Raw genomic sequence first — 13,512 nt, 5'->3', positions numbered from 1 at the left:
TTTCTCTTGGTTGGTGGGGCCAGATAGGATGGGATGCTGCCTAGATTCCAGGTCTCCTCCACTTTCTAACATAAAAAACAAAATTCCTTTTGCAAGACAGAACAGCCACATACTCCCTGCTTATGGAAGTCTGAGGTGTCCAAGGAGACAGGTTCTAAGAATTTTAGTTTTTTTGGATTTGTCTAGAGAGAGAGCCTGCATAGCTACTGATCATTGACATTCCCAAGGATTTAAGTTAAGAGCGTACCTAATCATATCTATCTTGAATTCTTTGTTTGGAACTAGTACATTCATTCTGAATTTAAAACTTTAAAGGGCTTCAAGTTATTTTATATTTATAAAAGAAGTGGAAGAAGATTTCTCAGTGCATTTGTTTCTATGCATCTGACTCTGCACTCCGGAAACTCTAAGTAGTCTAAATTAGAGAAAGAAGCAAATTGGGTTACTTGTTACTGTATGTAAGGGAGATTGGTCTTTTGGTGTGGTACTGTGTTTGAAACTGGTCAGACCAGGATAGATGACTTGTCTAGCTCTGAGCAGTGATTTTGATATGCCATATGACATTTACATGATGCTTGGTATTTTTCAAGGCCTTCTTACATGTGTTTCCCACTTGTATGCTGCAGCTGCCCTGTGAGGTGACCAGAGGCCTCAAGAAGTTAAGTGACCAGTTAGTAGCCAGAGAACAAGAACCTCCAGGTCCAATAGATTTTCTTTATGTACTTACCCTGTACTTTACTGCCCCCCACTGTTTGCAGCTGAGTATTCATAGGTGCTACTGACTGTCCTAGAGACAAGCAAGAGGGAATGATAGAAAAGAGAGTGAGGGAGCAAGGAAAGAGACACAGAGAAATAAGAGAAGGAGATAGCAGTGAGCTATCTTCTCTTCCATGAGCATCTTCTCTTCCATGTTTTCCACAGAGATTTTAGGAGCAAGTGGATTAAAATGATCTTTTAGGTAAAGGATTTGAGTCAGTGATCAAAGCTGAGATTGCTCATATCTCTGAATAGTTTGCATACACACACACACCTTAAAGCAACATAAAGTGAGAATGAACAAGCTGTGCTAAACCGAGAACAGAATTTTAGAGCTTTTGTATTTCCAGCTTCTCCATTTACTACATGTGACCTTGAGCACAAAGATACCCAACCCTTGGCTTTCTTATCTGTAAAATTGGAATGATACTGATATCTTTGGCACTGAGCTGAGTGAAGATCAACTGAAGATAATGTATGAAACAAGTATTATGTAAAACTCTAAAGCTCTTAAGTTGGTATCTTTGAAACATTCTTCAGAATCACGCTTTTCACTTCTGGGCATACATCAACTCAGGAGCCTGCTAGAGACTGGGTGAAAGGTTGTTCTTAGAGTTTCTGAGTTTCAGAAGGAATCCAGGAAGCAAAATGAATCTCTGTTTTAGAATATGATTTAGCTTAGACAACAGGCACTATGGACTTCCCTGGTGGCTCAGAAGGTAAAGAACCCACCTGCAATGCTGGAGACCTGGGTTTGATCCCTGGGTTGGGAAGATCCCCTGGGGGAGGACATGGCAACCCACTACAGTATTCTTGCCTGGAGAATCCTTATGGACAGAGGAGCCTGGCGGCTACAGTCCATGGGGTCGCAAAGAGTCGGACACGACTGAGCACACGTAGCACTATTCTTTCTCCAGCTCGTGTTAGAATTTTCTTTGAGGCTCAGAGTCTGAAAAAGCCAGTTACTCGTCATTCTTCCTTCAGAAATGTATTTACTTTCATTAGGTTGGAGTGTCAGGAGAGATTAACAGATATTTTGTGGCGCAGAGCGGGTTGGAGATTGAATGGGTGAGGAAGCCATCTAATAGTTGTGTGATCTACTGCAAGCTTTCCAATCTCTGGCCCTCAGTTTCCCCATTGTTAGGATAGCAAATCCTCTTTTTTGGTAAAGAGCTAGATAATATTTTTAGCTTGTTGGTCATACACTTTCTTTTGTAACACTTTGAACTCTACTGTTACCGCATGAAAACAACCATAGACAACATATATGAATGGGGCTGCAGTCTTCCAGTAAAAGTGAATTTACAGAAAGAGGCTGCAGGCCAAATTTGGCTTGGGGGCTGTGGTTTGTGGGCCCTTGCCTTTAAAATACCTGTTGGTCTTTTTTCTCCATCGTACAAAATACTGATAGTGTTTTGTTGCTATCATATATACCTGTGTATATAATATATATCATGTAAGTTGGACATCAGTGAAGGAATGAGGAAACAAATGTGTGAAGTAATATGTTTACATACCCTTTCTATTCCACAGAAACAGGTTTTTTTCTAATGTTCTGGTCATGCCTTCCTGTTAAGTTTCATACCATAAGTTGCTCTACCTTCCTTTTTTCCCCAGACACACTGTATTATGATCTTTCCCTTGTTTGAAAGAGTATGTTGTTGGAGAAGGCAATGGCACCCCACTGCAGTACTCTTGCCTGGAAAGTCCCATGGATGGAGGAGCCTGGTAGGCTACGGGTCCATGGGGTCGCTAAGAGTCAGACACAACTGAGCGACTTCACTTTCACTTTTTCCTTCCATGCATTGGAGAAGGAAATGGCAACCCACTCCAGTGTTTTTGCCTGGAGAATCTCAGGGACAGGGGAGCCTGGTGGGCTGCCTTCTATGGGGTCGCACAGAGTCGGACATGACTGAAGCGACTTAGCAGCAGCAGCATCAGACGGCAAACAGAAACATGTTTTTGTTTTTGAAGGAAGTGTCTCTGCTGCCAGTTTGAAAATGTATCTTTGTGACCAGATCTTTAGGAAGAGTACTGTGCAGCCAGTTCCAACCTATAGTCTTTTGGAAAGCACAGTTTCTGCTGTATGCAGTTAGAAAAGGGGCTTCGGACTTACTTAGCCATTTGGAGTTCAAGACAGACACACCCTCAAACACTGAACTTGGCGTTCAGGATTAGGGAAAGGGGTCTCCAGTAAGACAGCATTATTCATTATTACAGTAGTGGGGTACTGTATAATAACCTGTCAGTAAGTATGACCATCTGGTATCCAGTTATGTTTAGAACTTGAGTAGTAAGGTTTCTGGCACCAGGCTTAGTGCTTTCTTGCCTCGGTAGAAACCTTAGATGAGCTTAAATAAAGACAGTTGAACCCTCTTTTCTCTCTAGTCCCCCTGCCTTGTATTCATTCATTTATTGCATCCTCAAGCAGTGAAGTGTAGGCCTTCCATGCCAGACCGCCCCTTTGCCCTTTGGTGTATGTGTTCAGTATACGTTGCAGCTGCAGTGGCTTAGTGCAGTGACTGGCCCAAGGCCACTGGCTAGTCGGCAGCAGGCCAGTTCACAAAGGTCTTTTGATTTCCAGAACAGTGTTATTTTTCTTCTGAAATTGTCAATTTAGGATTGGTTTTATTGTGGAAAGCATATGCCTCCTTAATGCTTGAAATCCTTTTTAGCCCTTGTGATTGATAATGGTTTTAGGTCCATCTGTGTCAACATGAGAGCCAACTTGATGTTGGTGGAATTGTTTTGTTGCAGAAATTTCAGTTCTCAAATTTAGTTTTCACTTTTCTTTGTAGTTTGGGAGAATATCTAAAATAGCAAGCACAAGTTAGCTTTCCTCTTATTCATTCATATTAATATTCTTTCTTTATCTCTCGTCGTCTCTTCATTCCCCATTTGAAATATAGTATCCCAACAGTTTTAGCCAGTTCAAGTAAAGAAGCTTGGAACTAACTTCAGTAAATACCTGAGTAGTACTGGAACATAAAATGTGTGTGATAGAGCTACTAATTGGGCAAAAGAAAAATCATGTCATCTAATGACAAACATGATCAAAATGCAAGTCAAGAAAAGAAGTGAAGAAGTTAATGTGCTTTGAACATAGGGAGATGCTTGATACATGTTAAGTTGGAGACATATAGGAACTGTTAGGGCATTCTCAGCCTGAAATGCCTAGAGGCTGCAAGTTGGATGGTGAGGGGCATTAAGGTGAAAGACGGTACCAGTGTTTAGATTTGTTCTTCAGTCACAACTGGGCTAAGGCGTATTTGTTCACATTTAATAGTGAGAACATTATTTTTAAGTAAAAATTGACTGCCTGAAACAGGGCAGCTCTAGTATTTTAATAGGGAGCAGCATTGATCAAAGATTGGTCTTCATTTTAGGGGAGTTTCCTCTGGTCTTTTTTCCTTTAATAGTTGTTGTGCTGATAGGGATTTAGGTATTGTCTCCCAACAACATTTGTTTTGTTTTAGTTACTTTAGAGAGCTATATGTGGGTTTAGACATATTACAAAGGATTTTTGTAGAGAGAATGAGGTATATGCTAAGAAATAGGCTTTAGCTCTAAAGATGCAGAGTTTTAGAGACTAGGGGATATTGTAGTAAAATCTTATGTTTCTTTGTATATGAGCTTGATTATTTTGATACATCCTGTTCCACGTCCAGCATATCACTCAGGGAGGATTTGGTAAGAATGGTACCTGGTCAAAACCAAGAGCTTGAAAGACTTCCAAGAGAATCTCAAAGGAGGAGCACTCTGCTTTTGAGATGTTTTGAAAACTGCTTAGGTCTTCTTTCTTTAAAACTGATAAAGTAACTGGGTATTTGAATGACAGTTAGATTGTGTGCCCTTGAGTGATCTGATTGAATCATCTCATTTTCTGCATGATGTTCTCCTTATCTTCCTTGCAGTGGATGGCCAAACAGAGGTATTCCCCACCCCTTTTCTCCTCCTGTCCTGGTCACCTTTCTGAGAAGTTTCTGACTTTCAAGAGTTTTATGCTGTGGATAGTACACACCGATGTTTCCAGCCTTCTGGTCTGCCTTGTAACTTCCAGGACACGTGTGTGTGCGTGCGTGTGTGTGCGTGCGTGTGCATGTGCGTATCCTCTTCCTTCATTTTATCTTAAATTCACTTAAGCAAGTCACGTGGATTTCTGATTGTAGTCCTACTAACACTTTAAAGGCCCAGCGAGAACCTCATATATTCTGAACTTCCTAAAATAGTTTGCCGTCCCAATAAATCTTATTTCAGAGCCAGGCTTTCTAAGAGGCCTCTTTTTTCTCAGAAAGTACATATGCAAAAACTCTCTTTCATTCAGAAATAATTATTTATCAGACTTTGTGCTCGGTGCTGTGAGGGAATCCAGAGATGAATCATATTCACGTCCTACCCACAAGAAGCTTATAAACCAGAAGGGGATATGTGGTAAGAAATACATAAATATTGATCATACAAGGTAATGCGGTGAGGGCAGGAAGAAGTACAGATTAAGAGCTCTGAAGGTTCACGGAAGGAGTGATCACTTGTGGTGATTTAGAGACTTGTGGAGAGATGGCAGTTGATTTGAGCACTGGAGAAACGGCCTTTTCCTGGTGGACTTTGATTCTTCCCATTTTAGTTTTGGAAAGGAAACTGTGTTTAAAACCAGATAAATGAAAAGATAATGGGAGTTGAGATTTCTTATAGCAATAACCATTCAATACTTTATCTGATTCTTAAGTCTTTATTAAATAATTAAGCAGGCAGTCTTATTAGGTATTTATAAACTAATTAATGAACATGAATGATAAATCTAATATTAATTATTAATTAAATCTGGGAAATTCTGTTGTGCATTTTTCAAAAGAGGCATCTAAGCTAATGCGGCTTGGTCTTACTGTATGTAAGTAGCTTTATCTCATGATAGGAATAGCAATTTAACATGGAGTAAAAAGGATCCTGGAATATAAATCTCTTCTTACTTTTAAATCCATTCCTTTCTCATCATTCTAGAAGATGAACCTGGCATATTTTCCATGGGTTGTAGATGTTACAAATAGGCTACTTTGTAGCAAAATCAATTTAGTTGCAATTAATGTAATATTAAAATAAGTGAGAAGTTACTTTATGTTTTTTAACTTAGGTGTTTAGTGAGCAGAATTTTTTTATGATTAGGTTTTATTATTTTAATTTTAAGTTGTGCCACAGTCAGAAAATATTGAGAATTCTAGCTTATTTTCATGAAATCTGTTGCTTGAGATTTGATCTAATTTGTAAAGCCCCATGTGAAGACTGGATCTGCTTTAAGGAAAGCCTTTTGAATAAAAATATTCACCTTTTCTAGGAATTTATAGTAACAATTTATGGTCTTCCAAGAGATACTGAGAATTATCTACAAATTATTTCTGTGCAAAGATGCTAGAAAATATGCTCCAAACCATTTTTTCTTTTTCCTCATGAAAAGGTCTTCTGTCCCTGATGAGGAGTGTCCAGTACCTTTGTTTTTTGAAGTCAGGAATTTATGAAGAGGTTTCTGGATGGAAAAATCATAAAAGTTGTAACTACATCTAAAGCCGAAATGATCCTTTGTTTGTAAATTCAACTTAATGTAAAGAAGAGCAGTGAGAGCTGTCCAAAGATGGAAAAGAATGCCTAGCCAGTGCACCAGTTTCCTAGAACTGTAGAGGGAGGAGCTCATGTTTCAATGACCTCGTAGGGTGCATTGAGGGAGCTGGGCAGAGGTTGAAGTAGAGCTCTGAGCATCTTTTAGAGGAGCTGGACCTGGGTGGTTCTTAAAGCACCCCCACCCCATTTTCAAGTTCTATGAGGCAGTAAAATGTAAAGAACATTATTATTGATTTGGATTTTTTTTGCCATTATCCATTTATGGTTTTCTAATTCAAAATGGGTCTCTCGAGTTAAAAACTTAATAACCTTTAATACGTTTGTCAGTTCCAGAAAGATTTTTTCAACGTTTGTTTTGTGCGCACCCCCACTCCAACAGTGTGTGGCTCTGAGCCAGCCAAAGATTCATTCATAATCTATTGACTGCACAGATGTTTGGGAACTGATTGCGCCAGCACATGCTTAGTTGGGGCCATTCAAGATTTAAAAGCAGACTATGCACAGATGGTTTTAAAAATGCTTCTTGAATTATGTACCTTGATAACATTTGTGGGAGGAGATCAGAGGACAGTCAAAACTGGTTACCAGCTTTGTAAATCTTAAAGACCTTTGCACTCAGAGGAATCCTGCTTCTCATTAGCAAGTTGTACAGAGTATCACACTGGCAACTGTGCCTCTTCCTTCTTTGACCATAGCAGCTTACATGGCAGATTCGGTAAGATCAGGCCTTTCCTTGGATCTGTACAGTAAAAGGTTAGATTCATTTTTAAAGTTTTTTGATAATTGATTTCATTTCTGGAAAGGTTTTATTTGCCCCTTTTAAAAAGGTTAGATTCTCGCTCTCATCATTGTCATGAGTACCTCATAAGAATCTATTAACAAAAATAAATAACTACACTTCTCTAGATTACCTTGACTTCTTTGTTCTCAGAACATCTGAGATAATAGTGTATAGGTCACGTGCATATGGTGATAAGTGAAGATGTCATGGGAGCTGAGCTGAAGTGTTCTTACTTAGTTTTTTAGGACTCAGGATTTTAATCTAGTCATTTCCAACTGTGATTCAACACTCTTCACTTTATTTCCCTCCAGAAACTCCCAAGATCATATTGCTTCCTAGGACTTAGAGTTCCTGCTGATGTATAGAGCTGCTTGTGGGCCTCCAGCACCAGAAATTGGCTCCAAACCTTTTCCCATTACATCATCACCCACTAATGTCATTATACCAGAGTGAAATCTGCTTTGAAGATTGTACTCTTGTTTTCCTTCTGTTCTTTCCTCTCATCATTTCCTTTAGAAGAAAAAGGGGAAAAAAAATCAGAGATTTCTAGGACAATCCCAGGCAAACATTTAGGAGTGAATCAGACATCCTCACAGTCTAAACTTCGATTTATCAGCCTTCATCCACTCTGCTGATAGAGAGTAATCAGCCCAGCATGCATCCACATGGACCCTGGAAAGTAGCAGTTTGGTCGTGTGACACCTGGCCTTGCTGCTTTTCTTTCAGCCCGTCAGAATTAGTTCTTAATGACTTACATAGCTCTCCGCTAGCATCCTATCACTGGCATATTAAATCTTTTTGAATAATTTCCCAGAATAGAAATTCTTGGGATATCACTAAAGTTTCTTGTTCTTTGTGTTTAATTAAAGTGTTTCTTAGATTCAAGTGTTTGCCAGGTAAACATTTAAGCCATCTGGAGTTTTTTACTTTCCCCCTGTAAATCTTTTCAAACATTACAGTATTATCTATATTTATGGTACAGATATAGGTGGTGCAGGGGTCCTTATTCATCTTCCCTCCCTCACAACAAAACAGTTGACCAAACTTTGGTCCTCTTCTCTCTGTACTGAATTTAATTCCCTATTGTTTTTCAACCATCTTAGAGCTTCCACTTGATGGTGTGCTTTGTTTGACTGTGTGCCTAACAACAGGGTTCAGGTAAGCAAAGAACTGGAAGTGATTTCAAGGACTTTGTGCCACCCACTCAGTTACTGGCCTAGGCTGTACGGATTTTGTGTCCTTTGAGGAAGATTAGTTTGAGATTAGAAAGAATAATAATCGTCAGCCCCAAAGAAATGGGACCACAGTGACTAAAACAGCAGAATAAACTTGGCTCTTAGTTTTTAAGACTCTGGGTTTACATTTATGTACAGTATTACTCACTGGGGACTCTTAATATATGTTCTGCAGGCTGTGGCATGGAGTGTGAGAAGCCACATAGAACTTGAAAAACACTGGAGAGGATGGCGTTGAAAATTACGGATAACACTAGGGCAGCCAAGTACATTTTTATTCTTTCCTTCTCTCCGAAATGAGACGTTAAAAGTCCTTGATTCACATTAGGATTTGAATTTGGGTTTCTAGCAGTTTTATGTATATATATATGTATATATTTTTTTTCTTCTAGGAATTTTAGATTTTCTGATTTCAGCTTCTTGTTAGTCTCTGTGAGACAAGCTGGATGAAAGGGAAAACGTTCCTCATTTTTTGCCAAGACTTAAGTTGGTGTGAAAAACCTCTTCAGCACAATTGTATTATCTTCTCAGACTGAAAAACTGAAAGAATTAGTGAAAACATCCACAAGGAAAGATATAAATAGATGCAAAGCCTGACTTTCTTCTGTGTAACACGTGTCGCGTATGTGTGTGTTTTTAGCTGTCGGAATGTCCACAGAAGGAGGGTTTGGTGGTGCCGGCAGCAGCGACGCCCAGCAGAGCCTGCAGTCCTTCTGGCCTCGCGTCATGGAAGAAATCCGGAATTTAACAGTGGTAAGGAAGGCTGAGAGACTTAACTAGCTTTGAGATGAATAATCAAAACTTAGGCTAAAGCATGTTTAATCTCAAGCACATTTACAAAGGTATAGTTCATTTCTGACCTGTGGGTAAGAAGATGAAGATACAATTTACTTTAGGTGAGGTAACTACATGGATTTTTTTTTTTTTTTAATTTTAGTGGCTTTCTTTAGGCCTGTGGATGCTTTGACTTGGAGATTGTTTAATGTGAGGCAGATCTTTTAGAGAATGCAGAAAAGCAGGTCTTCCTTTCCTCCAGAAGCTGTAGCTCATTTCTGTGGCCTGATTTAGTGGCCCTGCCAGGTTTCTAGGACCTGGTGAAAACTGTTGGGCAGTTTATTCAACAACAAATCTATTGTAAGCCAGCACTCTTTCCAGGTATTAAAAGATACACTTAGATTGGGGTTTTTTAAGAGCAGTATTATTGACACTTCGGGCCAGATAATTCCTTGTTGTGAGGGGCTCTTCTGTGCATTGTATGGTATTTAGCAGCATCTCTGGCCTTTAATCACTGTAGCCAGTGGCACTGCACTTCCGGTTCTGACAACCAAAACTGTGGCTAGACACTGGCAAATGTTCCCTGGGGGCTGAAATCATCCTTGTTGAGGCCCACTGACAGAAGAATCAAAACCCTGGCCCTTGAGGAGCTTACAGTGTAATAATTACACCCAGGTCATTTGTTCAACAAGTATTTATTAAATAGTTACTGAGTCAGGCACAGTGATGAATCTGAAGCATTAAAAGGGAGAGTATGATGTTATATCCATAATGAATAATGTTGTGTTTGGTCCCATTTCAGCGAATGGCTGAAGGAGCACTCTGTGAGATATGTCATTCCTGACCCAGAGGTTTTAGCATCCTGGCAGAGCAAATACTGGATTCTTTCCTGATGTAGAACTCATGTTGCAAGGTCCTTAACCTCTGACATACATGATCAGTTTTCATTTACTCGATGAATACTTACACACCTACTATAGCTAGGCTAGTTATTGTGAACCACACAGACAAAACTGGTGCACTCACAGAACATGTATTCTGGTGGGAGAGACAGAAACAGGTAATGAATGAGTAAAATAAACAATAACTTCTCATTGTGATAAATGTCCACTGACTTCAGGGGTCAAAAAAACCCCCTATATTCTGGGTATCCTTGTGGGTCATGTTTGTTTATAGGGGGGATTTTCAGCATTTGACCTTGGTTTGGGCTTTCTCTGAGTGGCCTGTGTTCACTGGTGGATTTCCACTGAAAAATCATTCTGCAGTCTAAAGGTGGTAGTTACCAATAGTATCTTAGATATAAAGCGGAAGGGAGGGAAAAAATGGAATTATAAAGTCAGAAGTGGGGTATTTTGTATGTTTTGAGGGGATAATGTCATGGTTAAGCTTTCAGGTTCAAGTGCTGGGATCAGCCTGGTACAAAACGAGTGCCTTCCTGAGTTCTAGTGGGACTAGGCAGTGCAGCAAGCATGTTCCAGCTTGAATGCAGAAACAAATTCAGGATCAGACAAGTGATCAGATGAACTTTAGAAGTTGAAATTCAGCACCTAGCTTTTCTGTATTTTGTTGGACTTTGAATTTTTTTTTTAAATTGTGGTAAAACAACACAACAAAATTTACCATATTGACCATTTAAAATGTACAGTTCAGTGGTATATTTACATTGTTGTAAAACAGATCTCCAGGACTTTTTTATCCTGTGGAATTGGAGCTTTACACTCGTAAAACAGCTACCCACTTTCCCCACTCTCCAGCCGTTGGTAATCACTGTTCTGCTTTGTTTCTATGAATTTGGCTGCTCTAAGTACCTCATATAAGTAAGTAGACTCAGACAGCATGTGTCTTTTTGTGTCTGGCTCATTTCACTTACTTAGCATAAGTAAGTGATTTAAGAGATAATTTAAGAGATTTCAAGGTTCATCCATGTTGTAGCATATGACAAGATTTCTTTGTTTAGGCTGAATAATATTTCCTTGTATATGTGTGTATACCACATTTTGTTTATCTAGTCATCTGTCAGTGGGCATTTGGGTTGCTTTTGTTTCTTGCCTATAGTGAATAATGCTGCAGTGAAGAGGAATATGGGCTTTGATGTTATCCTGCTTGATTTACTTTTCAGGTTTGATTGACATCAGAGAAGATAGTGGTGTTGACCAAATTTTTGTAGCTAGACAGCTAGTCCTGCAGAGGTTAAAAGTGGATTACTTTGAGGGATTTACTTTTAGTTCAAGTTTTATGAGTAAGGAGAAAGACCAAGGACAAAAGTCATTTTTAATCATTCTCCTGTTGATGGCTAAAATTTTCCTTCCACATACTCTCAAGAAAAGAATCTTAGAATGCTACCATAAGTGAAAGTGAGTCGTTCAGTCATGTCCGACTCTTTGTGACCTCATGGACACCAGGCTCCTCCGTCCATGGGATTTTGTAGGCAAGAGTACTGGAGTGGGTTGCCATTTCCTTCTCCAGGGAACTTCCCAACCCAGGGATCAAACCCGGGTCTCCCACATTGTAGACAGACGCTTTACTGTCTGAGCCACCAGGGAAGTCAGAATACTACCATGGTATCTCTTAAATCAGATGCTTAGAATGATGTTTGGCTTGTAATAGTGAGTGAATGAATGAAAATTGCTCAGTCGTGTCCAACTCTTTGCAACCCTGTAGACTATACAGTCCATGGAATTCTCCAGGCCAGAATACTGGAGTGGGTAGCATTTCCCTTCTCTAGGGGATCTTCCCAACCCAGGGGTCAAACCCAGGTGTCTTGCATTACAGGCGGATTCTTTACCAGCTGAGCCACAAGGGAAGCCCTGGCATGTAATAGGTGCGCAGTAAATGTTTAAATGAATCATAGACTCCTCCACTTCAGACTTAGTGTGAAGCAGCATAGTGCCAGATTTGAGTGAGAATGCAATCCGGTAAAGTCCCTTTGCAAAACTTTTATTTTCCTCTGCCAATGGCAAATGAAGGCATCTGCTTCTCTGACTGAACCTCTGCCTGTGTGACGCGGCTGATATTTCAGTGCTTAGTGTGTGCCTTTGTAGAGCTCGAGCAGCACCTCAACCAGACTTGCTCAGATATGGCAGAGCCTCTTAGGCTGGTATCTCAAAATGTCTACCGGATTTTTAAAAAAATCTGTATGTTCAAACCATCCAAATGTAAATAAAGTTTATGAGAACACTCATAAGGTGTTGTGGTCTCTCTAAGCCTGTGACAGAGGTGTTCCAAAAATAAGTAATTCGGGTTTGCTAGTCCGTGGGGTTGCAAAGAGTTGGACACAATTGAGCGACTAAGCACAGGTGATACAGTTCATTATATATTGGCAACTTTGGCCCCAGTTATCTCGGTCTCTGTTCGGCAAAAGCAATTTGTCTTTCATCTCAGCTTGGCCATCTTGCTCTCCTCATTCTTGAAAGCTCTGCATTGTCCATAACCTCAGGTGGTGCTCACCTGAAACTGAGTTGATTAAAAATCATACCAAAATGATTATATACCAGGATGATTGTGTTAAATGCTGTATTCTTGCTTAGCAGACCTCTGGGAGCAATAATTAATAGACTTCTTGGCATTAAATTTTACTCTCTAGACCTCTTTGAAAGCGGGGAAAAAAGAGCTAACTTTTGTCCTTTGTGGGGCAGGTGGGGAGGTAGTAATGCTGAATCTTAAAGAAAAATCTAATCCTCCTTCAAACTCCCTCCCTACACCCCATTTAGCCTTCAGGTTAGCCCTAATTTAATGCTTTGGTCACTTTCTTTTAATTGCCTGTTACATCTTTTCATTCTTCAGTGTCTCCAGATTGGAAGATGACATTTCCACCATTACAATCAAATCAGATAACCATTTAAACGAGAACTTGGAGGTGAAGTTTGGTGGACTGCTAAAAAATAGTTCCTGTGCTGTTTGAGCCCTTCCTGTAGAACAGTGCTTCACAGACTTTATTGTCTATATGTGAACCACATGAGGGTCATGTTGAAATACAGATTTTGATTTAGCAGGTTTGGAGAGGAACCTTAGATTCTGCACTTCATTCATGTTCCCAGATGATGCCATTGTGGGTCTAGGGACCTCACTTTGAGCGGCAAGGCTTTAAAGCAGTGGTCCTTAACCCTCACTGTGGATTATAGTCACCAGGGTAGTTTTCAAAAAATGTGATGCCAGGACTCCACTCCCTAGAGTTCCTGATTCAGTTAGTCTGAGGTAGAGCCCAGACATCTTGTGTTTCAGAAGCTCCCCAAGGTGATCCTAACATGCTGTCCATGTTGAGAATCACTGCTTTTGAGAAGGTAGAATCTTGATTTTGCAGAGTGAGTGCCTGACTAGGTAGGCCTGCAAAAGATTCCTCATCATTATTTGAAACTC

General features: G+C 39.9%; 1 protein-coding gene across 6 annotated transcripts in view; it reads left to right on the top strand.

Moving 5' to 3' along the window:
- NFYC (nuclear transcription factor Y subunit gamma) overlaps positions 1–13,512 on the top strand; it is a 65,129-nt gene that overhangs the window by 26,601 nt on the left and 25,016 nt on the right. For all 6 annotated transcript variants that reach the window (XM_019957733.2, XM_019957727.2, XM_019957729.2 and 3 more), the window contains one exon: positions 9,023–9,135. In XM_019957733.2, coding sequence (XP_019813292.1) covers positions 9,031–9,135 — 105 coding nt within the window. In that variant the 5' untranslated portion in view covers positions 9,023–9,030. The remainder of the gene's footprint in view (positions 1–9,022; positions 9,136–13,512) is intronic.

The sequence above is a fragment of the Bos indicus genome, chromosome 3, assembly GCF_029378745.1.
Source record: "Bos indicus isolate NIAB-ARS_2022 breed Sahiwal x Tharparkar chromosome 3, NIAB-ARS_B.indTharparkar_mat_pri_1.0, whole genome shotgun sequence".
NCBI lineage: Eukaryota > Metazoa > Chordata > Mammalia > Artiodactyla > Bovidae > Bos > Bos indicus.
The sequence above is the reverse complement of the archived record's forward strand: the minus strand, read 5'-3'. Positions and strand labels throughout refer to the sequence as shown.